The sequence below is a fragment of the Peromyscus maniculatus genome, chromosome 4 (genome assembly GCF_049852395.1).
Source record: "Peromyscus maniculatus bairdii isolate BWxNUB_F1_BW_parent chromosome 4, HU_Pman_BW_mat_3.1, whole genome shotgun sequence".
NCBI classification, from domain to species: domain Eukaryota; kingdom Metazoa; phylum Chordata; class Mammalia; order Rodentia; family Cricetidae; genus Peromyscus; species Peromyscus maniculatus.
The window spans coordinates 49,073,247-49,100,990 of NC_134855.1; the positions used below are offsets into that span (position 1 = coordinate 49,073,247).

Here is a 27,744-nt window from a genome sequence, read left to right on the forward strand (position 1 = left end):
CTTAGTTTATTAAGTAATGTTAAGTGAATGAATCAGAAATTAAAATATATTCACACCAAGTATAAGTGTACCACTAATCTGAATACTTTAGACAAGGCTGAGTCCAGATAATTGAATTATCTCTAAATCACAATTTCATGTGAGGTCAGCACTGATCAGATGCCTTACCAAACCTACCATTTTACTCCATTCTGTTGTTTAAGATTTACAGTAAGTTCAGTTGATGATTGCTTTTTGTAAACCTACCTTGAATGATGGATTCTTGGCTACCTTCTGTGAACATATAAATTGTGGGTGGGTTTTTTTCTTGTCACTATTTTTCAAAGATTAACACTCTAATATTTCAAAGAAGCAGACTAAATAGTGTTTCCTCAGTTCCTCCCCTTTCCATCAAAAATTGAATATTATGCTTGGCTTTTCCCATTATTAGCAATCATTGCAGTTTGCAGGGAGTCCATACATATAATTGTTAATATTGCAGATATTTCAGAGAACAGGTCTTTGAGCAATCCGTCCAGTAAAGATTCTTCTGGCCCACCTGATGTGAAATCATCTACCCCAACCTACCCCAACCTATTCTATTTCCAACTCCAATTTGTGTGTGCGTGTGTGTGTGTGTGTGTGTGTGTGTGTGTGTGTGTGTTGAATACATGTGGATGCATGTGTGTGGGAGTTGGAATATATGTGCCTGCAGGAACCAGAGGAGACTATTAGGTATTCTGCTCTGCCACTCTCCAACTTACTCCCTTAAGACAGCATCTCTCATTGAACCTGAAGTTTGCTATTTTTGGCTAGGCTGGCTAGCCAGTGAGTTCCAGCTATCCACCCATCTCTGTCCTCTAATGATGAAGTTATACACATGCATGGTCATGGTCATGCATTTTTTTTTAACATGGATGCTAGAGATTAAACTCAGGTTGTCATGCTCAAGGAACAAGCATTTAGAGCTGTCTCCCCAACCCTTCCAATTTATATATATATATTGTAACATTTGGGTGAGGATTCTCATTGGTGAAGTCTTCTTTTCAGGTTGGAGTGCTTAGAACATCAGAACAAGTTAAGAATTTCCTGAAGGTTCTTAATCTTTCTGACCTGGACAGAAGATCAGTCACTATCTAGAAATCATCCAGACTTTTGGCACCAGAATGACTGCCATAGACTTGTAGGTTCTCAGCTTCTCCAAAGTAGGGATGGCCATTGTTGGCTTCCTAGCCCCTATTGAGTATGCCAACCTATGGTGGTTTGAAAGAAAATGGCCCCCCAAAAGAGTGGCACTATTAGGAGATGTAGCCTTGTTAGAGTAGCTGTGGTCTTGCTAGAGGAAGTGTGTCACTGTGGAGGTGGGCTTTGAGGTCTCCCATATGCTCAAGCCATGCCCAGCATCTCAGTTCATTTTCTGTTGCCTGTGGATAAAGATGTAGGATTCTCAGCTCCTTCTCCAGCATCATGTCTGCCTACATGCCACCATGTTCCACTATGATGATAATGAACTACACCTCTGAAACTGTAAGCCACCCCATTAAATATTTTATTTTATAAGAGTTGATGTTGTCATAATATCTCTTCACAGGAATAGAAACCCTAAGACACAACCCAAGTCCCTGTCTTAGTTAGGGTTTCTATTGCTGTGATGAAACACCATGACTGAAAAGCAAGTTGGAGAGGAAAGAGTTTATTTGGCTTACATTTGTATTGTAACCCATCATTGCAGGAAGTCAGGACAGGCACTCAAACAGGGCAGGGACCTGGAAGCAGGAGCTGATGCCGAGGTTGCAGAGGGGCGCTGCTTACTGGCTTGCTCTTAGTGGATTGCTCAGTTGGCTGTCTTATAGATCTCAGGACCACCAGCACAGACCACAGTGGGCTGCACCCTCCCCATCAATCATTAAGCAAATACCTTCCCATCCAACTATTTAAACATCCTATATGCTTGCCTATAACCCAATCTTTTTTTTTAATTTGTAAGCTGCTTTATTGTATACTACAGCCATTGTATATAAAATAGTTAAACCTTGTGAAACAGAAATCCATGAAAATTCAGAGAGGTAGATGTTAAGATTTGACAAGTAGAAGATTGTATATTATGGCACGCATTATAGAAAAGCTTGTACAGACTTCAAATTTCGTTCTCTTGAATATCCACTGGTTCATGAAAAGTGGTTTGAGAAACCTTAAGATACACGACTACAAAAAGGAGCAGACTTTCTGGGGTCTGAAGGGGTTTGTACTTGAAGACACTCCAGTCAGCAGAGGGTCATGTTGAGCATTCTGCAGACAAAACTGTTTCAAGTCTGCAGCTGCCTGGGAAACGTGCCGACTCGTCAGTCGATCGAGAGGCGGCAGGTCACAGGGCCCTACAACCCAATCTTAGGGAGGCATTTTCTTAATTGAGCTTGAGCATAGGAGACCTCAAAGTCCACCTCCACAGTGGCACACTTCCTCCAACAATGCCACACCTCCTAATAGTGCCACCCCTAGGAGGGATATTTTCTTTTAAACCACTACATTCCACTCCCTGGCCCCCAAAGGCTTGTAGCCATATCATTATGGAAAAAAAAATGCATTCTGTACAACTTCAATAGTGTTCATAGTCTCTAACAGTCTCAAACTTATTAAAAAGTCTAAAGTTCAAAGTCTGTTCTGAGATTCATGCAATCTCTTAACTGTAATCCTCTGTAAAATCAAAATCAAGTTGGGCTGTAGCTTGTAATCCCAGCACTTAGAAGGCAGAGGCAAGCAGATCTCCATGAGTTTGAGGCCAGCCTGGTCTACAGAGCAAGTTCTAGGACAGCCATGAGAAGGACATAGAGAAACCTTGTCTCAAGAAACTAAAAAAAAGGGGGGAGGGGATCAAAATCAAAAAGCAGATCACATACTTCCAACATACTATGGCATGGGATATACATTACCATTACCAGGGAAGGGCACATAATGAGGAGACACCGCACCAAAGCAAGACCGAAAACCAACTGGGCAAACTCCAAACCTGGTATCTCCATGTCTGTTGTCAAAATGCTCCTCAGATAACTCTAGCTTGTGTCAAGTTGACATAAAACTATCAGCACAGTGCTCTTTTATAAGATATATAGGTATATAAATTCTATTGGTCCAGTTCCTCTAGAGAATTTTGACCAACACGAGGAGTACATAACTTGAGAGTAGAGGAGGTCGTGATTCACAATTAACCTAAGGACAGATCAGGAAGAGAGGCCTCCCTTCTGTGACAAGTAGATTTTCCTTACTAAGTCAAAGCAGCAGGTCCCGGAAATAGCTGGCCTCAATGAAACCAACTGTGGAGAAATGAGATCATACAAAAGCCTCATTTGAGGTGAAATGTGGCACTGGTCTTGGACTACATGGTCTCATTCTTGCTTGTGGGAACCCAGAGATAAGAGGCACAAGATTCAGGTAGTGGTGGCTCATGCCTTTAGTCCCAGCACTTGGGAGGTGGAAGCAGGCAGATCTCTATGAGTTCAAAACCAGTCTGGTCTACAGAGAGAGAGAGTTCCAGGACAGCCAGGGTTATGCAGAGAAATCCTGTTATGAAAAAAAACAAAACAAAAACAAGATTGTTAGTACTAATCAATCACCACTGCTCCTTGACTCTCTCAATGTACTACCCAATCCACTGTACCAATCACTCAATACCTACCTCTCCTAGAGCCTCAACCCACTGCCTAACCACCCAACCATCTCTAACTTCAATTCCAAGGAATCAGAGTCTTTTTTCTGACCTCTGAGAATGCCAGGCACACATGGTGCACGTACATACACGAAGGCAAAACACTCACACACATAAGAATAAATCTTATTTTCTTTAACTTTCAGAAGGAATTCCTACAGTTTTCACTATTTTTAAGTCAGTCACAGTAGTGAATACTTTTATAATCTCTGTACTTGGGAGGTAGAGGCAGAAAGACCAGAAGTGAATTTAAGGACAGCCTGGGTTACATGAAACCTTGAAAGAAAAAGGTTTTCTGTTCACTTTTTTTTTTTGGTTTTTCGAGACAGGGTTTCTCTGTGTAGCTTTGCGCCTCTCCTGGAGCTCACTTGGTAGCCCAGGCTGGCCTTGAACTCACAGAGATCCGCCTGGCTCTGCCTCCCGAGTGCTGGGATTAAAGGCATGCGCCACCAACGCCCGGCTTCTGTTCACTTTTTAAGGAACAGATTTTCTCTCCCTCTCCATATATTAAAGCACCCCCCCCTCCACCACCAGGGTCGCATTATTTAGCCCTGACCTCTAACTACAGAGAGTCTCTGGCCGCTGACTCCTGAGTTCTGGCATTAGAGGCATGCACCACTCTCCTAATTCGAGTTTTTATTGCTGTGAAGAGACACCACGACCATGGCAACTCCTATAAAGAATACATTTAAGCCGGGCGGTGGTGGCGCATGCCTTTAATCCCAGCACTCGGGAGGCAGAGGCAGGCGGATCTCTCTGAGTTCGAGGCCAAGCCTGGTCTACAAAGCAAGTACCAGGAAAAGCGCAAAACTACACAGAGAAACCCTGTCTTGAAAAACCAAAAAAGAAAACATTTAATTGGGATGGCTCACATATTTTCTGAGGTTCAGTCCCTTATCATCATGATGGAGAGCATGGCAGTGTGCAGGCAGACATAGAGCTGGAGTAGCTGAAAGCCCTACATCTTGATATACAGGAAGTTGACTGACTGTCACACTAATGGAAGCTTGAGCACTTGAGACCTCAAAACCCACCCCCACAGTGACACACTTCCTCCAACAAGGCCACACCTCCTAATAGTGCCACTCCCTTTGGGAGCCATTTTCTTTCAAACCACCATAACCACTAAATCTGACCAAGGCCTTTCTATAAAAAGTGGAAATAAACAGCAGCAATCAATCAATCAATTAATCAATATGAGTTTGTGATGGCTCAACAGGTAAACACACTTGCTACAAAGTGTGATAGTCTCAGTTCAGAATGTACATTGTGGGTCTTGTTTCAAAGAGTAAAGCAGTCATCCTGGATGGTCATTTTGTAATCAAGTACAAATAGTGTGCTTTTATGATGGTTTATAGTCTCAACTTGACAGATTTTAAATCATTTATCAGGCAAGCCTTCAGACACACCTGTAAGGGATCATCTAGATTAGGTTAGCCTCTGTGCACACCTGTGGGGGATCATCTAGATTAGGTTAGCCTCTGTGCATGTCTGTGGGGGATCATCTAGATTAGGTTAGCCTCTGTGCATGTCTATGGCTGTAGGGGATCATCTGGATTAGGTTAGCCTCTGTGCATGTCTGTGGGGATCATCTAAATTAGGTTAGCCTCTGTGCATGCCTGTGGGGGACTATCTAGATTGGGTTAGCCTATGTGCATGTCTGTGGCTGTAGGGGATCATCTAGATTAGGTTAGCCTCTGTGCACACCTATGGGGGACTATCTAGATGGGGTTAGCCTATGTACATGTCTGTGGGGGATAACCTTGATTATGTGGAAGTGAAATGAATATAAGCAGCATCAATTCCCTGGACTAGGTCCTGAACTGTATAAAAAGGACAAGGCTCACACATGAGCACTCATCTTCCTCTCCTTCCTGCCTTTAGGTAGAATGTGACCAGTTACTGTTGACATGACTTCTCTGCCATTATAGACTATATCCTGGAACATTTAGCCAAAATAAACTCTTTCCCCCTTGTTTTGCTTTTGTCAATATTTTTTATCACAGCCTTGCTGATGTAGTTCTTCTCTTACATTAGGAGAAAGGCAGAGGCAGGCAGATCTCTGTGAGTTTAAGGCCATTGCAGTCAACATAGCAAATTCCAGGCCAGCAAGAAATACATATCTCAGACAAACAAACAAATAAAATAATAGGCCATATGCCCATGCATAGGATATGAGACAGAGAGAGAGAGAGAGAAGAAAAGAAAGAAAGAAAGAAAGAAAGAAAGAAAGAAAGAAAGAAAGAAAGAAAGAAAGAAAGAAAGAGAGAGAGAGAAAGAAAGAAAAAGAAAAAGTGAAAATCCAAATGTCAGAAATTTGTAATGCCTTTAAGTTTAATTTATCTACTTACCTTACAGGAACTGCCAAGCAACAGATATCCCCAAGGCTGTGACAGAGCTGACTGGATTCCTGTGGAAATTTTAGATTTAAGGAGATTTAAGGAAGCAATCGTCTCATATGATATGCATTCACCTTTTGTAAAGGAGATTTTAAATTCATGGTCAACTAATAACAGAATTGTTCCACAAGACTGGAGAGACTTGGTTACAGCAGTATTGGAGCCTGGTCCTCAGTTACAGTGGAGGACCTGGTGGAAAGATGAGGCTAAGACCATTGAACACTGAAGAGTTATGGAAATCTCCCAAGACCAGCTTCTTGAAGAGGGCAATTATGCCGATGTACAAAGACAATCTCTATATGATGACCACACCCTGGCTCTATGCTGTGCAGCAGTTTTGAATGCTTGGGACAGAATTGAAGAAGTTGGAAGTCATTTATTAAAGTTATACAGGGCCCAAAAGAACCTTAACTGATTTTTTATTTTTTTTACAAAGATTGACCTCAGCTATAAATAGAATGATACCAAATTCAGAAGCTAGACAAATAATAATTGAATCTTTGGCTTTTGAAAATACTAATTCACAATGCAAAAGGGTAATTAGGCCTTTAAAAGCAAGATCAGCACCCACAGAGGAATGGATCTGAGATACAGTCAATATTGAATCTCATAACCATGATAATGCTTGGATAGGAGAGGTGATTTCCCGAGGCTTGAAGAAAAATCGAAATGTTAGGTGTTTTCTTTTTTCTTTCTTTCTTTTTTCTTTTTCTTTCCTTTTTTTTTTTTTTTTTTTGAGACAGGGTTTCTCTGTGTAGCTTTGAAGTCTGTCCTAGAACTCACTCTGTAGACCAAGCTGGTCTTGAACTCACAGAGTTCTGCCTGCCTCTGCCTCCTGAGTGCTACGCCACACCATGGCTGCCCAATGTTAGGTGTTTTAATTGTGGCAAATAAGGTCACCTAAAAAGGGATTGTAGACAGGGCATTCTTAGAAAAAATGTTTTTTCCTAGGAATAATCCAAACAAAAGGCCCCGCCATTCTGGAGTTTGCAGAAGGTGTGGCAAAGGCCAACCTTGGACCAATGAATGCAGATCAACATTGGACAGACAGGGTATAACCCTTTGCCAATGGGAAATGCTTAGGGAGCCTCTTGTAGGTCCCAATGTAAAATTTGGTTTAGTCGTTCCCTGTCACCATGTGGGAAACTCCTTCCCAAAGCAATGAAAAGACCTAATGCCTATTGTAAAAAAACAAAACAAAACAAAAACCATACTGTTCTAGATGATTCAATCTAAACTAACTTATAAGAGTAACAAATGCTTTTCATTTGATCAGATATAACTTGCCAAAAGGGAAACTCCCCAAGTTAGGGTTAGGGCAGGGTTTTGTTTTTGTCTTTCCAAGGAAATAAAAACAACCATCTTGAGGAAATTAAAAACTTTTGGACAAATAAGCATCCAAAGAAGGGAGAATAACCTAGAAAAAATTACCAAGAAAAGGAATAATCTGGCCTAATTCAATCTCTAAAGTCTCCAAAAGGAGGATGGAGCGCCACAATGACATGATTCCACCTGCACTATGATAACACCACTAAGCTGACAAACACCACCTAAAGATCAGCTTTGGACTATACACTGCTCAGGACAATTTCAGGGTGGCTGGCTGAGATGATTCAGCCTCACAGACTACTCTAGCCAGGACTTGAGACAAGCCCAGCACTTTCCCATCACAAAAAGACTGGACAACAAATGATAGAGGAAGCTCTTCAAGGACTCAACAATTATCCCAATTTTTTTTTTCAGGATCCCCTAAAGATGCCATCACCCCCAGACAGCAGGAAGTAATTTTAAGAACAGGATGTCCACATTCCCAAGAGGTGGGGTGGGTGGTTTTTTGTCATTCAGTGGGTTATGGATATTTGTTATCATTTAGGAGGGTTAGTTACAAGTTGTTATTGGTAATGATCAGGAAAAAAGCTGAACAAAGAAGATTAGATTCAGGTGCTGTGGGATGTTCTGTATGGCAAATGTGTTGCTCTGATTGGTTAGTAATTAAAACACTGATTGGCCAGTAGTCAGGCAGGAGGAAGTATATGCGGGACAAGGAGGAGAAGAATTCTGGGAAGTGGAAGGCTGAGTCAAGTCACTGCCAGCCTCCGCCAGGACAAGCAGCGTGTGTAGATGCCAGTAACCCACGAGCCACGTGGCAAGGTATAGATTTATGGAAATGGATTAATTTAAGCTATAAGAACAGTTAGCAAGAAGCCTGCCACGGCCATACAGTTTGTAAGCAATATAAGTGTCTGTGTTTACTTGGTTGGGTCTGAGCGGCTATGGGACTGGCGGGTGACAAAGATTTGTCCTGACTGTGGGCAAGGCAGGGAAACTCTAGCTACATTCAGGGATCTTGTTTTGAAAAGAAAAAGGGTGGATAAGACATAAGATAAAAGGGTAGATTATTGGATCTACTTTTAAACCAAAACAGCAACTACTTGTCTTAAATATTTTACATTGGCTTGGATTTTTGTATATTGATACAAATTTGAGGGTTTTTATTATACTATATATGTGTTATAGAAATGATAGAGTAAAAAGGTAGATTATTCCCTGCTTCAAAATTATAGCTTGGGTTTTGTGTGTGTGGGTTCTAAGGGATTGAACTCAGACCCTGATGCTTATAAAGCAAGCACTTTGCTGACTGGGCTATCATCCCAGGCTCCACTCACTCTCCTCTGACCATATTTCCTATACTATATTTAAAAATGCCTTCTACAGATTTCAGACAGGATGGTAAAATTGATTTGTCTATATACACTCTGCCTGTAGCAGATATATAGTTGCTAGTTAATTCCTTACAGTGTAATATGACCTTTTACTCTGAAGAGAGAAGCGCCTTTGGGCTGGAGAGCTATCTCAGTGTGTGAAAGTACTGGCCTCACACGAATAAGGACCTGAGCTCATGTCCCCAGCATGTAGGGTGCAGTAGCATGTGCCTATAATCTCAGGATTCCTATTGTGAAATGGGAGGCATGGAGAACTAACTTTATGCACGAGGTATGGGAGGGGTATGACAGAGATAGAGTGATGGTCTCCAACTCACAATGAGGTGGAAAGCAAGAAATAATATCCGAAGTTGTTCTCTGATCTCTACATGTGAGCCACAGCACATGCATGCCCCTCCACAAACACACATACACACAAACACCATACATACACACACAAAAAGAGAAATGCCTTTTGCAGATGTTTTGCTAGACCCAATGCTATCATGTTATCAGTTCATATTTACACAGCATGTCAGAGTTGACAAGGCTCGTCTATAAATATCCATTTGATTTTCAAAGAACTCAGTTTGATGTCTGGGAAGGTATAATTAGCTCCATAAAGGAAACAAGGTCAACCAGGAAATAGTAGTAGAACCGGACTCATAGGTCACTGAATACTGAACGGCTCAGTGGCCTTGCTCACATACAGCAGAAGGGCACAGGCCTTTTGTAGAAATGCATTCTGCAGTTTTATCAATCACATACCCAAATTCTCTTTAGGACAAGGTAAATATACATGATTGTTAATATACTAATAATAATTAATGACATTAATATTAATAATTACCAATATATTACCTTGTCCTAGGATCTGGAAAACGATAAATTTTGTTATTTTGAAAAAATATTTTAATGATTGTTTTTTTCCTTTTTAATTTTTAAAATGAAATTATTTATTTCCCTCTCTGTGTGTGTGTGTGTGTGTGAGAGAGAGAGAGAGAGAGAGAGAGTGTGTGTGTGTGTGTGTGTGTGAGATAAAGAGGTCAGAGGACACCTTACAGGGGTGGGTTCCCTCTTTCTGCTATGTGGGGCCTTGGGATCAAACTTAGGCTGGCAGGCTTGGCAGCAAGTGTATTCACCTGCTGAGCCGTTTTAGGGTCCTGTCTCCCTTTCTTGTCTATCATTAGCACCGTTGACTTCATCTTCCTATCTGGACATTATGGCTGTAATCTTACCTATATTTGAGAGTTTAAGAAAAAGGATCTCAGCGTCCTCACTTTTCTGATCTTTATATTCAGGAAGTGCATCTCTACATAGCTGAGTATCTGGAGAATTGGGTTCTTCCAGGGATTGTAGAAAACTGAGGGTAAACTTGGCAATTTCCGCAGCTGGGCGGTGGCGCACGCCCTTAATCCCAGCACTCGGGAGGCAGAGCCAGGCGGATCTCTGTGAGTTCGAGGCCAGCCTGGGCTACCAAGTGAGTTCCAGGAAAGGCGCAAAGCTACACAGAGAAACCCTGTCTCGAAAAACAAAAACAAAAAACAAAACAAAACAAAACAAAAAACCAACAACAACAACAACAAAAAAAACTTGGCAATTTCCCTTCCTTGGGCTGATTCTCTTTCTCTCGCTTCCTTTCTTGTCCACCTCCTTTTCTTTTTGGTTTTTCAAGACAGGGTTTCTCTGTGTAGCCCTGGCTGTCCTGGAACTCTCTGTCCTGGAACTCAAAGAGATTCACTTACCTCTGCCTCCTGAGTGCTGGGGTTAATGGCGTATGCCACCACTGCCCCGGTTCTTTCTTTCTCTTCTTTCTTTCTTTCTTTCTTTCTTTCTTTCTTTCTTTCTTTCTTTCTTTCTTTCTTTCTTTCTTTCTTTCTTTCTTTCTCTTTCTTTCTTTCTTTCTTTCTTTCTTTCTTTCCTTCTTTCTCTCTCTCTCTTTCTTTTTTCTGTCTTTCTTTCTTCCTTTCTCTCTCTCTCCTTTTTTTTTAAGATAGGGTTTCTCTGTGTAACAGCCCTGGCTGTCCTAGAACTCATTGTGTAGACCAGGCTGGCCTCAAACTCACAGAGATCCACCTGCCTCTGCCTCTCAAGTGCTGGGATTCTCTCTCTTTTTTTAAAGACAGGACCTCACACAGTCCAGCTGGCCTCAAGCTTCTGTGGCCAAGAATGACCTGAGTTCCTTCCTCCACCTTCTAAGTGCAGGGTTACAGGTATGTGTCACTTTGCCCCGCTACTCTTTGGTCCTCATTCTCTTCCTCCCTTCTGCTCTTTCCTCATCCTCCTCCTCTTCTGGCACAATCTCCTCAATCTGTAGCCCATCCTGACCTCAAACTGATGAGTAATAATCCTGCCGCATACTCCCAAGTGCAAAGAGTTAGGCATAATCCATCACTACGGCTATATTTTCTTGTCTAAATCTAGAGAACATATTAATTCTAGACTATCCTACCAAGTGTGATGGTTAGTTTTAACTGTCAACTTGGCACAACCTAAAATCACCTGAGAAGAAAGACTTGGATATATACATACATATGGATTATATATTTACGGAGTAGAGAGAACACTGATATCCTTTTTCTTAAACTCTCAAATATAGATAAGATTATAGCCATAATGTCCAGATAGGAAGATGAAGTCAATGGTACTAATGATAGATCAGAAAGGGGAGAGAGGACCCTAAAACGGCTCAGCAGGTGAAGGTACCTGCTGCCAAGCCTGACAGCCTGAGTTTGATCCCAAAGCCCCACACAGCGGAAAGAGGCTTGCAGGCTCCTTTTATAGACAACCAGGAGGGGATTAAGTCATCCTGAGCATGACTGGTCAAGCGAGCAGCAGCCATGTTAATACGCTTATGATTGGCTGGGGCTGTAAATGCTGACTTCATGCCTGGTGTGCAGTATCTCCCCCATCTGCCGTATCTGAAACCGAAACAGGAACTGAGACCCAAACAGAAACTGAAACTGAACTGAAACTCAGGTCAGGACTAGTAGAGGCTGGGGCCTGGAGAAGCTCACCATGGTGCATCTGTCACCCTAACCGTGGGCAGCACCTCTTGGTAGTGGCCCAGATAAAAGGAAGTGGGAAAGCTTTGCTGTTTTGCCTCTTGCTGGGAAGTTCATCTATCCTGTTGGTGCTGCTGCTGATTCCTCAGTTTATGTTAGAATCAGCTTTGTCCATAGGCAGAGAACCAGCCGCTCTCCTGGAATCCCTCAGGTCTTCAGGGGCAGATTGGGACTGCTGCGGCTCCTGTCTCTGTGGACTGAACAACTACCAGGTTCTTGGCCTTTGCAGTGAGATAACCTCTCCAACTGTACCGTATAAGCCAAGGTAATAATTTTTTTTTTTTTTTTGAGACAGGGTTTCTTTGTGTAGCTTGGCTGTTCTGGAACTTGCCCTGTAGATCAGGCCGGCCTCCAACTTACAGAAATCCGCCTGCCTCTGCCTCCCGAGTGCTGGGATTAAAGACGTGCGCCACAACCCCACCCCTGAGTTCTTCAACAGGACACTGTTTATCATATTGAAATCATAAGGGAGCTTATAACCGGCCAGTGGCAAAGTGTTTTGCCCAGCATAAGCATGACTCTGAGTTGGATACCCAGCTCCAAAATACGAATAAAATACACAGAGAAAACGATTTAAACTGGGTTATGGCGAAAGCAGAAACAAGTACAAAGTTTAAAACTTGGGCGGAATGAAACCTCCACATAAACACACGCGCTCGGTCCAAGGGAAGGGTTTAAACCTCTAGGAGGGCGAGGGAAAAACCTCCCTGAGCTGTCTGAGCATTAACGTCAACTCCCAAGAAAGTCTCCCGCCGCCAGCGGCCAGCCGCAGCCCTCGGGCGCCCCAGAGCAGCGGCGCCGACGCCCGCCCTCGCGGTGGCTAGGCAACCGCTCGCGCCTTCTCACGGCCCTAGCCCCGCCCCCGGAGGCACTTCCGCCGCCGCGCGGCCGCGGGCTTCCGCCTCTCATTGGCTCGGGCCGCCCCGAGACGGGGCGGGGGAAAATGCGTCAGCCGGTGCGGTCACTTCCGGCCCGGGAGCGCGCGGGTTGATTTGTCCTTCCTCAGCCGCGGGCGCTCACCGCTCGGAAATGGCGGGTAAGTTCCCGGGAAAAGTTTAGCAAGGGGAGGAGGCGGGTGGTTCTGGAGGAGAACGTCGGGGCGGCCGTGACAGGGGCCGCCTGGAACTTTCGAGCTCTAGCCGAGGTTCCAGAAGGGCCGCTCCGTGCCGCGAGGCAGCGAGCGTCGGAGGCTGGCTCCCGGTGGGCCGCGCTCGGCGCCGCCGCCGCCCCCCAGTGTTTGCGCCCCGCGCCTCCCGTGGGCCACCGGGCGCTGCCGGGGGTGGGGTCGGTCGGCGAACCCCGGGAGGAGCGCGCGATTTCGTCTGGTGCAGCGCGGTATGCCTCGGGGCCTGCTTTCTCCGTCTCACTCTGCCCACGGCGGTCCTGATGTGGTCCACGGGGTCCGGTTCCCGCCCTCGCCACCCCACCCCCGCATCCTCCCAGGGTCCTGCCCATCTTCCCCAGTCAACTTGTGTGCGAGCGCAGTCCTGCTCTGACCTGGTGCAGGGCACACTCTAGCTCTGGGACACTTCAGGATTCCTGAGATCGTTTTTTAGACGTCCTTTGAGAAAGACGTTTTTGCACAGCCTAACTTCTCTCTTCGAGTGGGACTGCTGTACTGTATGTAGTAGTGGTCTCTTGTTCTGGTTCATTCATTTGAGTCTTCTGGTCTTCAGTGTTTACGATATATATTTACAAGGATGAGAGTGCGGCTCAGTGGTAAAGTGCTTATCTGGTGTATATGATGCCACAGGGTCAGTCCTTAGCTCAGCTAGAAATAAAAATACAGACAAACCACGAAGTGGTTCACACAACGTATTGTATCACATTACGTTGAGATGATTTTAGGATGCCCTAAATGATTTCTGTTTGCTGGTTAGGTTCACTGTTTTGTTTTGTGTGATGGGAGAATTGAACCCAGGGTCTCATGTATGCCAGGCAAGCACTCTCCCAAGCAAGCTGCATCCTCAGTCCCATGTTGAATATTTTATTTTATTTTATTTATTTATTTTTTTTTTTTGGTTTTTTTTCGAGACAGGGTTTCTCTGTGTGGCTTTGCGCCTTTCCTGGAACTCACTTGGTAGCCCAGGCTGGCCTCGAACTCACAGAGATCCGCCTGGCTCTGCCTCCCGAGTGCTGGGATTAAAGGCGTGCGCCACCACCGCCCGGCCCATGTTGAATATTTTAAATATGGCATGCCCCAGCCACGAAGTTGGGAAGTACTGCCTTTGATGACTATAGGCACTTGCCACTTACTTTTGAAAATTAAGGTATTATGAGGTGAAGACATGGCTCAGTGGTTAAGAGCACTGGCTGCTCTTCCAGAGGATCCATGTTTGATTCCCAGCACCCACCCAGTGGCTTACAATTGTTTTTAACTCCAGTTCCAGGTGATCTGATGCCTTTTACTGGCCACCATGGGCTCTGCATGCATGTGGTACATAAACTCATTCAGACAAAATATCCAAATGCATAAAATTAAAAACAATGAAAGGTATTGTTTTTGAAGTGCTGGGGAAGGAACTAAGCCTCAGATGTGATAGACACACATTGTCCCTGTGGTGCAGACCCAGCCTTAGCTCCGTTATTTAATTCCACCTCTAGGAATGTATAGTTAGAAAACTGTCAAAGAGGGGCCGGAGCGCATGTCACCCACCCCCTCCTCCTCAGCACTGTGCCCCATGTCCAGCTGTCTCACCTCCTGAGACTCATTCCTAGTCTTTGATCAGAATAGTCAGAGGGTTTGGGCAGTGATGCACACCTTTAATCCCAGCGCTTGGGTGGCAGAGACAGGAGGATTTCTGTGAGTTCCAGGCCAGCCTGGTCTTTAGAATGAGTTCCAGGACAGCCAGGGCTACATAGAGAAACGCTGTCTCCAAAAAAAAAAAAAAAAAAAACAAACAAACAAAAAAAAACACAAACAAACAGAAGTTTAAATTGCCGTTGAAGTGTTTTGATGCATTTTCTTTTTTACAGTTACCTATCTTTTGAAGTGATGAATAGCTTCTTGTGGCATTTTCCCCTAGGGCCTTCACATTGTATCACTACATGTTAAACACTCCACTTTTATAGATAGGCTGGATTAACAAACTATGTAGTTTCAGGTTTGCAGGTGTTTAAGACAGGATTGTTCTACCAGATGAATCTGTGAAGTAGGGTATTGAAGTACCCTCGTATCATAAAAGAGTTACTGTACAATGAGAATTACATCAAATTTCAAATTTGAGCCTCACCATTTCCTCCTTTGGTGCCCTTCAATTAAGACTCTTTCTTAGCTTGAGTTATTGAAGGAGAAATGGGTCTGATGTACTACATACTTATAGGTAATTTCTGTAACATAGAGATTTCTTGAAATAGGTGATCATTATGCAGGGTACACTGGCCTCTAGCTCAGGTCTGTCTTAGCCTCCTACATGATGGAATTATAGGCCTGGCTCAAAAGTGGTTTTGTTTTCATTCTGTTTTATGAGGCATTCATTTGCAGTATACTTACTGAAGGGTTTGTGGAGAGTGATATGTACTATTGTACCATGTTTTCCATCTTATCCTTAGACCACATCAAATAAAAATCCTGCTTGTAGGTTTTTAAATCACTTTCAACCAACCTTTCAAAACCTCTTCTAGGATTTGGTGCAATGGAGAAATTTCTGGTAGAATATAAGAGTGCGGTGGAGAAGAAATTGGCTGAGTACAAATGTAATACCAACACAGCGATTGAACTGAAATTAGGTACGTATGTAATTTCAGAATGATTTTATGTATGCAACTGAATGTGTATATAACATAGCCTTTTAAAATTTGAAATAAAATTTTATGTTAAGAATAATTACGCAATTGGTATTTCCTGCATGTGTGAACGTTGAGGTTGTATGCAGCCTCGAGTTAGGCCATGCAATCAATGGGTAGATGGAAGATGGCAGTTTAACACATGGGAAAGATCCTGTGACAAAAACGCACAGGTACATGTAATCTCAGCTTCTTAATAATACTTACTTTCTTGCTTTTGAAAATGATAGCTGGGGCTGGAGAGATGGCTCAGAGGTTAAGAGCACTGGCTTCTCTTCCTGAGGTCCTGAGTTCAATTCCCAGCAACCACATGGTGGCTCACAACCATCTGTAGTGAGATCTGATGCCCTCTTCTGGCCTGTAGGCATTCATGCAAATAGAGCACAATTTAAAGAAAAAAAAAAAAAAGATAGCCAATAGCAGGTGTTGGTGAGGATGTGGAAAAAGTTCATATATTAGTGGTAAGTATCTAAAATAAGATAATAACTTTAGCTTGGTTTTAAAAAACAAATAAGCATAAATTACATATATGAGCCAACAGTTCTATTAGGCGTCTGTTCAAGAGAAGTGAAGATGTTGTTCATCTAAAAACACATGAGTACTCAGTAGGTATATTATTCACAATAGCCAAGTGGTCTAAACAACTCAGATAAAACACCAGTTGGTAAACAGATAAAGTATGCTCTAACTGTTCAGTGGAATACTGTCTGACAGGAAAAAGGAATGGAGTCCCGATACCTGCCACAGTGTGGAGAAACTTCAGAATATGCTAAGTAAGAGAAGCCAGGAAAAGTCACCATAATGTATGGTCCATTTGTATGAAATGTTCAGAAAAGACATCCATAAAGACTGACAGTAGAAGCCGGGTGGTGGTGGTATACGCCTTTAATCCCAGCACTCGGGAGGTAGATGCAGGTGGATCTCTGAGTTTGAGGACAGCCTGGTCTCCAAAATGAGTTCCAGGAAAGACACATTGCTACACAAAGAAACCCTGTCTTGAAAAACCAACCAAACAACCAAACAAAAAGATTGACAGTAGAAAATCATTACCCCAGGCGAAATGTAAGAACAGGGTAGGCATGGAATTTCTTTTTGTGCACAGTAGAAATGTTTCAAAATTAGTTGGTGGCAAAATTAAGTTTACTAAAATCGTGTGCTTAAGTAGAAGAAATAAACATTTGGGAATCCTGATTACATTGCTTTCCATACCTTAGTTTCCTCCTCTTTAAAATGTAGTTGTTGCTGGAGGGCTTCTCTCCAAGCTCCACCAAGCCCCGCAGTCCCACAATCCACATATAAAATAATCACTCAGATGCTTATATTTTTTATAAACTGTATGGCTGTGGCAGGCTTCTTGCTAACTGTTCTTTTATCTTAAATTAACCCATTTCTATAAATCTATACCTTGCCATGTGGCTGGTGGCTTACCAGAGTCTTCACATGCTGCTTGTCCTGGGGGTGGCTACAGTGTCTCCCCCCTTAGCCTTCCGCTTCCCAGAATTCTCCTCTCTCCTTGTCCCACCTACTTCCTGCCTGGCCACCTACTTCCTGCCTGGCCACTGGCCATCAGTGTTTTATTTATATAGAACGATATCCACAGCACTTCCCCTTTTCTTCTTTTTTTTTTAAAAAGGAAGGTTTTAACTTTAACATGGTAAAATTTCTATAACAAAACAATTATCAAGCAAGAATTGCAGTTACAATATTAAAGATGATGTCCTATCTATCTTATATTTGTGAGTTTAAGGTTTTATATCTAACTTATCTTTTATCATAATTGAGGAAATTACAACTATCTAGTCTTCAACCATATCAAAGACCTGAGAAGGAACATAATGGTACCTGAGAAATGGTAGATGGATGCAAGCAACTTTCGGGAATCTTGCAAAAGTAGACCAAGACAGCTGGCAGCCTGGACAGTCACCTAATGTTTCTCAGCATTGTTGGTGCATTCAAATTGGCTACAGGCCTAGAGTATCTGACAGACCATTTTCAGAAGCAGGATTTCTGAAAGGCCATCTTACCCTGTCTTGGCAGAGTACAGTGGTCGCTTTCCTTGTGTCCCGCTTGTCCAGAAAGGACAGCATTGCATTTGTACTGTCAGCCATCAAGGCAAGGGCAGTTCTTTGCCCAGTAGGCCATTTTGTGCCAAAAAGACAAACTTCCATTTGGAAATGTCTTAGAAGCCCAACATTCTCTCGGGAGCAATTGGTGCAGCCAGGAGCAACTGTGTCTCATGTCAACAGAATTCTAAGTTATTTAAATGCCATATTTTCTAGGTCTATGAAGTGTTTGAAGATTACCTATCTATCTGAAATATATCTATGTATGCCTAGAAGACTTAACTGACATGGCTACAGATATGATTATCATAGATGACTAATTATTAATCTATTTTTTAATTATCCATTACAATTTTAAATGAGTTACATAAACATAATACCTCAAACAAGAATAGAAATATATATATATATACAGCATAACAAAATTAACTTCAAGTTTGTATCAATAAACTAAAATTTATACCAATGTAAAACATTTTAAACATAAACTAAAATCTATACCAATGTAAAACATTTTAAACAAGTTGTTCTTTAAAAGTAGGTTCATTAATCTACCCTTTTATCTTATCATCTCCATATCCTCCTATATATCTATATCATATCCCCTTTTCTTTTTTAGAAAAAGATCACATTTTTAATCAACCTGTTTTAAATAAAAATAATTGTTTTTTCTCTGTCCCACACCAGAGAGCTCTTCTGATTTGGGACACAAGAATCTCTTAACCATTTTTTTTTTTTTTTAAGCAATATGTCTGGGTTTAGAGGGTGTGTGAGCCAATTCTACCTGTAAAGCCAGCTTGGTATATTTGGGAATTTGGGTGTAGCATCTCTTACTACTTCCTGCTGGAGGGGGGTGCTGTATCTTATGGGGACGCAAAGAAAATTTTAGGCCTATGGGGTAGTCCGTGAGGCTGTATTGTGTGAACCAGTTGCCTTGAAACCGCTCTGGATGTTGGATCATCTGGGCCATGGTGTCATCGGAGACCTTTCAGGGGGTCTTGGCTGGTCAAACCTGATGTATCTTAATCTGGAACAAATCCATAGCCTCTGGCTTTCTGTGGAAACAAAAGCAGAACCTCTTTTCCAAAGTAACATATCCTTATATCCAAATTTTGAAGTCAAGGTATCTTTAAAATTTACATTTTGGCATAACCGAACAGCTTTTATAATCAAATGTTTTTCTTTAGTTACGAATATCAAAGACAACATAATCCAGATTTTATGTGTGATAGCCATCTTTACGTGGCTTATTACCTTCACTTTTTTTTAAACACTTTATTTTTAGATACTATTTGTTTATATAACGGTATATATTTTTTCTTTAAGCCTGAAATGGCGCTGTGGCTGCTGGCTCTGTCCACTTCAGCTTCCCAACATGGTGGTGGTACATTTTCCGCCAGCTCTGGGAGCCATTAATTCTCAGAAATAGTGGGTCTACGCTTTTAACAAAGCAGCGTGTAGCCCAGAAACCTCTTTTTTTTTTTTTTTTTTAATACTAGTAAAGACTAAATCTACCACACAGCTTAATGTGCTGCTGGCAGACGCCTCATTCCCGCCATACTGCTGGTCAAACGCACACGCCAGGAACCCGCCAGTGTTCAAACCCGCATTTTGCAGCGTCTAGCTGCCCGTATGAGACAAGAAGCAGGAACCTGTTTTTGGCTCTGTTTAGAATTGGTTATTAAATATTCTCAGGTTTAAGGTGGAAACTTGAGCCGTTGGGCGCCATTTGTTGCTGGAGGGCTTCTCTCCAGGTTCCCCAAGCCCCGCAGTCCCACAATCCACGTATAAAATAATCACTCAGATGCTTATATTTTTTATAAACTGTATGGCCGTGGCAGGCTTCTTGCTAACTGTTCTTTTATCTTAAATTAACCCATTTCTATAAATCTATACCTTGCCATGTGGCTGGTGGCTTACCAGAGTCTTCACATGCTACTTGTCCTGGCGGTGGCTACAGTGTCTCCCCCCTTAGCCTCCCGCTTCCCAGAATTCTCCTCTCTCCTTGTCCCACCTACTTCCTGCCTGGCCACCTACTTCCTGCCTGGTCACTGGCCATCAGTGTTTTATTTATATAGAACGATATCCACTGCATGTAGTTAATAGCATTCAATTTTAGTTACGAAGTTCAATGCAAATACTCTTGATATGTAGAAAATACTTAGTAATTGCTAGTTGCTATTCCTTTTTTTGGGGGGGGGTGTTTCCCCCCCCACCCTTTTTTTTTGAGACAGGGCTTCTTGGTCCTGGAACTTGCTTAGTAGATCAGGGTGGCCTCGAACTCAGAGTGCTGGTATTAAAGGTGTGTGCCACTATAGTAGCCCAGCTATATTTGTGATTTTAAAAGAACTACCATGCCATACTGTACCATTTTCACATACTACAAATAATGAACAAAGTTCCAATTTTTCCATATCCTTGTCAATGTTGATTTTGATTTTTTAAATGTTTTTGCTGTTTTCATATGTGTAGTGGGGTGTGATCAGAAGTCTATGTGTTTGTAGCATATGCACATGTGTGTCTGTGGATGCACATGCAGGATGTTTATTGAATGTTCTACCCTTATTGCTCTCCAACTTATTCCTTTGAGGCAGGATCTCCCTATGCATGGAGCTTTCATTTTTGTTCCCTGCTAGGCTGGCAGCTGGCAAGCCCAATTATCTTCTTGTCTCCATCCTCCACAACACTGAGGTTACAGGTGCATGTGAGACCACACTTGACTTGTTTTGAGGGCTCTTAAATCCAAATTCAGGTCTTCATAGTCCCTGAATTAACATTTCTCCAAAGAGCCCTAGTGTGCATTACATGTGTGCCTGGTGCCCTTGGAGATCAGAAGAGACGGTCAGATCTCCTGAAATAGATTGTTGTGAGCTGGGAACCTAACCTAGGCCCTCTGCAAGAGCAACAAATACTCTTAGCTGCTGAGCCATCTCTTCAGCCCCATGTTAATCTCTTGATAATTTGTATTCCTATTGCTGAGCTACATACACATCCTCTAGTCCAGTGGTTCTCAACCTGTAGGTCACAGCTCCTTTGGGGATTGAACGACCCTTTCATGGGGGTTGAATATCAGATATCCTGCATACTAGGTATTTACACTATGGTTCATCACAGTAGCAAAATTACAGTTATAAAGTAGCAATAAGCCGGGTGGTGGTGGCGCATGCCTTTAATCCCAGCACTTGGGAGGCAGAGCCAGGTGGATCTCTGTGAGTTCGAGGCCAGCCTGGTCTCCAAAGCGAGTTCCAGGAAAGGCGCAAAGCTACACAGAGAAACCCTGTCTCGAAAAAACAAAACAAAAAAGTAGCAATAAAAATGATTTTATGGTGCTAGAGAGATGGCTCAGTGGTTAAGCGCTGGCTGGCTGTTTTTCCAGAGGACCCAGGTTCAGTTCCCAGCACCCACATGGCAGCTCACAACTGTAATTCTAGTTCTAGGGATCTGACACCCTCACATCAATGCACATAAAATAAAATTAAATAAATTTAAAAAAAAGGATTTTTAAAAAATAATTTTTCAGTATTAACTGTATTGTAACTATATTAAAGGGTTGCAGCATTAGGAAGGTTGAGAACCACTATTCTTATAATCCTTAAATTGACATTTGTGTCTTGTTTATGACAATAAAATTGGTTTTTTAAATTTATTTTGTTTTTGAAATGGGTTTTATTTGGCCTAGTCTGGCCTCAGACTTAGATGTAGTCAAGATGATCTTGAATTACTGACTTTTTTCCACCTCTTCAGTGGTGGGATTATAGGTGTGTGATGCCAAGTCAAGATTCTGTGGGATCAAACCCAGGGCTTCGTGCATGCTAGGCAGTCTACCAATTGAACTACATCCCTATCCATGAATTTATAACTCTTTGTTATAAAGTATTTCTCCTCTATCTCTGGTAATAAGGACATATCATCTTTGTTGTCCTCTCTTTAGCTCCTCATCTTGCTTTATATTGACTTCTACTTTATCAGATACTAATCTTATCAGAAGATAATTTTTTTTTTTTTGGTTTTGTTTTTGAGACAGGCTTTTTCTTTGTAGCCTTGGCTGTCTTGGAATTCACTCTGTAGATCAGTCTGAACTTGAACTCACAGAGAGCCAACTGCCTCTGCTGGGATTAAAGGTGTGTGCCACTACTGCTCAGCTTTAAGATAATTTTAAAAGACTTTTATTTTTATTCATGGGTATTTATGCATCTGTGTCTGAGCATGTGGAGGCCAGAGGAGGGTGTGGATTCTCTGGAACTGGATTTACAAGCAGTTGTAAGCAGCCTGATGTGGGTGCTGGAGCCAAACTGCTCAAGAGCAATAAGTACTTTTAACCACTGGGCCATGTCTCTAGTGGGATAATATTTTAAAAGGGGGAGGGAGGGCTAACATTGTGTTCATATGTTGATGTCAAGAATATCAGATAGGAAAAATTACTGGGGAGAAAAGGAGGTACTTCAAGATTCGATATCTTTGAGGATATAAGAGGGGAAAGGACTATCTTTGTCAGTTATTAGTCTGCCCTAGGTAGTGTCTTAGTTACTACTCATTGCTGTGAAGAGACACCATGACCAAGGGAATTTATAAGAGGAAACATTTAATTGGGGGCTTGCTTACAGTTTCATGGTGTTAGTCCATGATCGTCATGTTGGGGAGCATGCTAGCAGGCAGGTAAGCATGATGCTGGAGCAGTAGCTGAGAGCTTACATCTGATCCACAAGCAAGTGTCAGAGAAAGACAAGTTTTGAAACCCCGAGAGCCTACCTCCAGTGATTTACCTACTCCAGCAAGGTCACTGATTCCTTTGTAAACAGTCCCTGAACTGGGAACCAAACATTCATATATATGAGTCCATGGGCACTATTGTTCAAAGACCAAATTCCACTCCCTGGCCCTCACAGGCTTGTAGCCATATCATAATGCAAAATGCGTTACAGTCTAACTTTGGAAGTCCCCATAGTCCTTTACAGTATCAACACTAATAAGTCCCAAAGTTCAAAGTCTCTTTTTAGACTAAAGGCAATGTCTTAACTGTAGCCCCCTGTAAAATCAAAATACATAAAGTAAATTACATATTTTCAACATACAGTGGCCCAGAATATCCTTTACCAAAGGGAGGGGTGGGTAGGTATAGTGAGGAAATACTGGACCAAAGAAAAACTGAAACCCAGCAGGGCAAACTCCAAATCCTAACAATGTGTTTGATGACAGGGCTCTTCAGATCTCCCATTTTTTCAGCTTTGTTAACTGCAACAAATTCCTTTTTGGAGGCTGGTTCCACATCTTGTATGCAAACCTCCTTAGCAAATATCCCATGGCTCTTGTGTCTCCCACATCTTGGGGTTTTTAACACAATCCAAGCTTCACTTTTGTAACTTTCACACAATGACCTTTCTGGGCCTCAGTAGGATTCTTTTTTTTTTCTTTTTTCTTTTTTTGGAGCTGAGGATCGAATCCTATCACTGAGCTAAATCCCCAACCCCAGGATTCTTTAACTTTGAAGGAAGCCTCTTTCCACAGCTCCTTTATTTTTGTTGAGGAAGCCAGAACGCTTCACTGGAGCTGTTCTGCTGCCTGTCTGGAACCTGCCCCCCTCCCTGAACTACATTTGTATAAGTTTTGACTTAGTGCTTTCCTTTGTTGAATAACAACATTTTGGAAGCTTAGCTGGGTGGAGTCTTTCCCTTGGGGCATGTCTTAGGGTTTCTGTCCGTAAAGAGACACAATGACTCTAACAACTCTTATAAAGAAAGCATTTAATTGGGGTGGTTTGCTTACAGTTCCAGGAGTTTACTCTATTATCATAGCGGGGGACCATGGCTGTGTGCAGGGCATACATGGTGCTGGCTACATCTTGGCTTGTAGGCAACAGGAAGTTCACTGAGACACTGGACAAGTATCCTAAGCATAGGAAGCCTCAAAGCCCACCCCTACAGTGACACACTTCCTCCAACAAGGCCACACCCACTCCAACAAAGCCATGCTTCCTAACAGTGCCACCCCTATGAGAGTATGGAAGCCAGTTGTATTCAGACTACCACAGCGCACCACTCCCTTTATTTCTCCTTAAATCTTTCTTTAAATTTCTCGTCTTGCCCGGCGGCGGTGGCGGCACACGCTTTTAATCCCAGCACGAGGGAGGCGTATCTCTTGTGAGTTTGAGGCCAGCCTGGGCTACAGAGTGAGTTCCAGGACAGGCTCCAAAGCTACACAGAGAAACCCTGTCTCGAAAAACCAAACAAACAAACAAAAAAATTCTCTGAGCACAGGATTTGGCTCCAACATTAAAATTTCCTGTTATTCTTTTTCTCATCAAACTACATTTTTTTTGCCCTATTTTCTTTTGTTCATTGTAGATCTGTATAATCACCACTAATAGCCATGTGGCATAGCCACTACTAGGCTGTCTTGAAATCTCTGCCATTGCCATTAATCCAAAAACTTCAATTTAGCCTCTGACAGATTCTCAAGAAAAGGCAAAATGAAGCTACATTTCTTTGTCAATATGGACTCTCACCAAGTTGCTAATGTTGATCCCCTGAAGACTATTGAGCAGGGCCGGCATGGTCCACATTGCTCTCGGCACTGCTGTCTCCAGTGCTTCCACTAGGATGGGCCATTAGCCCTGCTAAAGCCTTCAACCGCTCTCCTACTTCAGAGTCCCACGGTCCTTCTTCCAACAGGCAGCATGGTCAGGCCTGTCACCGAAGTATCCCAGTCCCTGGTACCAACTTTTGTCCTGGTGTCTTTTCTATTGCTGTGAAGAGACACCATTACCAATGTTAGATCATTAAAAGGCAGCTGTGGAGACACTGTTTCCCATGTGTATGGATGGCCAAAATGTCAACAGAGCAAGCTGGGATGTGGCCCGTTATAGGGGTGGAAATTACTTATATAGTCTGCAAGAGAAGCTGGGAAATGTAATCTTCTAGCAGGAGACTATCATTCCTAATTCTGAGAGGATATTCAAAATGTAGAGCAGGGGTGTTATAGCTGTTTGTTGCTGAGGAGGGTCCTTGTCGGGGGGGGGGGGGGGGGAATAGATCTGAGTCCATTGAAGAGGGGGTACTCTTGGGAATAGATCTGAATCCATTGAAGAGGAGGTACTCTTGTCATGTATCGGGAGAGTCTTAATTTAATTGGCTGAATTGGATCAGGTGGTGCCAACCTGTGTTCCTGAAGAGATTTGGAAAATAATTACGAGAAGGTTGCAAGTAGATAATTTGATCACAGAGTAGAACTAAAATTTGCCGGGAAGGTGGAGGACTGAGGAGGAACAGAGGTGGGAGAAAGTGGGCATAGAGTTGACTCAGGGTGACAGTGACTGGTCCCATTGCCAGGACTATTGCACCAGAATGAGCCAGCAGAAGTAGCAGGAGCTACAGCGCATCAAAGGAAGGGGGCAGGAGAAGAAGATAGAGGATTAATGTAAAGAATTGTATCTGCAGCCGGGCGGTGGTGGTGCACGCCTTTAATCCCAGCACTCGGGAGGCAGAGGCAGGCGGATCTCTTTGAGTTCGAGGCCAGCCTGGGCTACCAAGTGAGCTCCAGGAAAGGCACAAAGCTACACAGAGAAACCCTGTCTCGAAGAAAAAAAAAAAAAAAGAAAAAAGAATTGTATCTGGCCTGGGGTGAAAGGGATGAAGGTCCATTTTAGCCAGAGTTTCTCCACAGCATCTAAAAGATCTTTTTGCTGATGTATTGGAAACACACGGACTGTTGTGGGGTGCAAGCTGTTGGGAGAACTTGTATGTAGCATTTTGTTTGGGTAGAGGGTAAAGTTCAGTAAGCAAAACATTCAGACAGGGCAAAACCATAAGTATGAGGATAATAATGCGGAAAGGAGTGATCAAGGGGAGGAGCTAGAGGAGGAGGGAACCAGGAAGAGGCTTGTGGTTGAAGTCTGGTCCCTGTCTGGAGGCCCCGTTTCAAAGCAGTTAGGATGTGTTGGCCTGGAAGCAGCATGTTCATAGAGGAGAGCACAAATCCCATCCCAGTAGTAGTCAGATCTGGTCCTTTTTAATTGTGGAATACCACAGCAGTCAAGGAGTTGAGCTGGTCCTGAAAGATGTTAAGCTGATCTGAGATAGTGAGACCAAAAGGTTAATTGATGCAAACGAGGCTTCAGTCCAGCTGTTTTCGTTCTAAGTCCTGAAAACAATGTCCAGAGTGGCAAGAAAAGGGATCAGTTGGATGGCCCATTGCCCATTAGTCCCCTTTTAGAGGTCACCCAAATTGCTTTTAAGAGTTTGGAAGCATTTCAGTAACTGCTTCAAAGCTGACAGAAGAGTGATGGGAGCAGCAGTTAAGAGTGCTTCAAAAGTGGGCTGCAGAGATGGCTCAGAGGTTAAGAGCACTGGCTGCTCTTCCAGAGGTCCTGAGTTCAATTCCCAGCAACCACATGGTAGCTCACAACCATCTGTAATGAGATCTGGTGCCCTCTCCTGGCCTGCAGGGATACATGCAGGCAGAACACTGTATATATGATAAATAAACAAATCTTTATAAAAAAGGCTTCAAAAGAGGTTCCATCCAAGGGGCCATGATAAAAGTTAACAGCTGGCAAAGATCCAGAACATAAGTCAGGAGGTAATAACTGTACAGCTTTGTGGAGACACAAAGTACATGAGAAAACTTTTACATCAAGATTAATGTGAGGTAAATGCAATAGTAGAACTGGCTGGACCATGCACCAAAGTTCTGTAGGTGGTAAGGTAACTAGTTAGCTGTTTGTTTATACCAGACTCGTGTCTAAGTAACAAGAACCTGGAAGCTTTATAAAAGTCAGTGAAACCTAGCAGCATCCAAGGAATGAATCTGAACAGAAAGTATCTTACTGGTATTCCTTGTTTTACGTATGATGTACTTTGTATATTTGTTTTAAATATTAACAGTACTAATAAGCCAGGCGGTGGTGGTGCATGCCTTTAATCCCAGCACTGGGGAGGCAGAGACAGGTGGATCTCTGTGAGTTTGAGGCCAGCCTGGACTACCAAGTGAGTTCCAGGAAAAGCTCGAAAGCTACACAGAGAAACCCTGTCTCGAAAAACCAATATTACATTATAGGTTAGGTAAAATTTGATAAAGTAAAATTTTTTTAAATTGGGATTATTACCTTAAATGACCATATCTACTATTTGAAAACATGACAATACATATTTTTGTTAACATCAAATTGTTATGTTCCAGGAGACAATATTACATTGTCTCCTGGAATAGGAGATAAATAATAAGACAAAGTTGTATTTCCCAAAAAGAAATAATTTTCAATTTAGAAAGTATACTTCCGGGCTTAGAGAGATGGCTCAGCTGTAAAAGGCTAGGCTCACAACCAAAAATAGAAAGTATACTTCTAGTGACAGTGTCTCCTTTAGCAAGAATAAATGATTCACTTTACAAAGTTTTCTAAAATTAACCCAATCAAAAAACCTTTTAAAGATCTTGACGTTTTTACTATGTACACTCAACCAGCACATGAAAGGTGAAAGGAGTCATGTCAGATTTGATTGTTTTGTTTTGTTTTCCTGAGATGGGGTTTTTCTGTATGGCCCTGGCTGTGTGGAACTCAGGCTGACCTCAAACTCAGAGATCCTCTGGATTCTGTCTCCAGAGTGTTGGGATTAAAGGTGTGTGCCCCCGCTGCACGGCTTCATGTCAAATTTGCAGTAAATAATGTACATCACAGATTGAACTAACAAAGAAGGCTAAGCCTACTCTTTACTCTTTCTGCCAATGGACAGATCTCTAGGTCACTACATACTGACAGCAGTAAGCATATTTCTTAACATTATTCTATTCTATTCTGTTCTATTCTATTCTATTCTATTCTATTCTATTCTATTCTATTCTATTCTATTCTATTCTATTCTATTCTATTCATTCATTCATTCATTTTTGTGGTTTTCTCTGTGTAGTTTTGGTGCCTGTACTGGATATCTCTCTGTAGCCCAGGCTGGCCTTGAACTCACAGAGATCCGCTTGGCTCTGCCTCCTGAGTGCTGGCATTAAAGGCATGCACTACTACCTGGCTAACATTGTTCTATTTAATAATAGATTGATTGC

General features: G+C 42.5%; 1 protein-coding gene and 1 pseudogene across 3 annotated transcripts in view; one reads left to right on the forward strand and one right to left on the reverse strand.

The window, feature by feature from the left end:
* Positions 1-886: 886 nt before the first annotated feature.
* Positions 887-2,999, reverse strand: LOC143272801 (guanine nucleotide-binding protein G(I)/G(S)/G(O) subunit gamma-5B pseudogene; annotated as a pseudogene).
* An 8,802-nt stretch (positions 3,000-11,801) lies between these two features.
* Positions 11,802-27,744, forward strand: part of Hat1 (histone acetyltransferase 1) — a 57,848-nt gene continuing 41,905 nt past the window's right edge. Inside the window, exons 1-2 of one of the 3 annotated variants that reach the window (XM_076569650.1) lie at positions 11,802-12,113; positions 15,473-15,577. In XM_076569650.1, the coding sequence (XP_076425765.1) occupies positions 15,484-15,577 (94 nt within the window). In that variant the 5' untranslated portion in view covers positions 11,802-12,113; positions 15,473-15,483. Of the gene's footprint in view, positions 12,114-12,822; positions 12,885-13,016; positions 13,184-15,472; positions 15,578-27,744 lie in introns of those variants that run through there. The other 2 variants (XM_006972417.4, XM_076569651.1) reach the window with 2 other exon arrangements.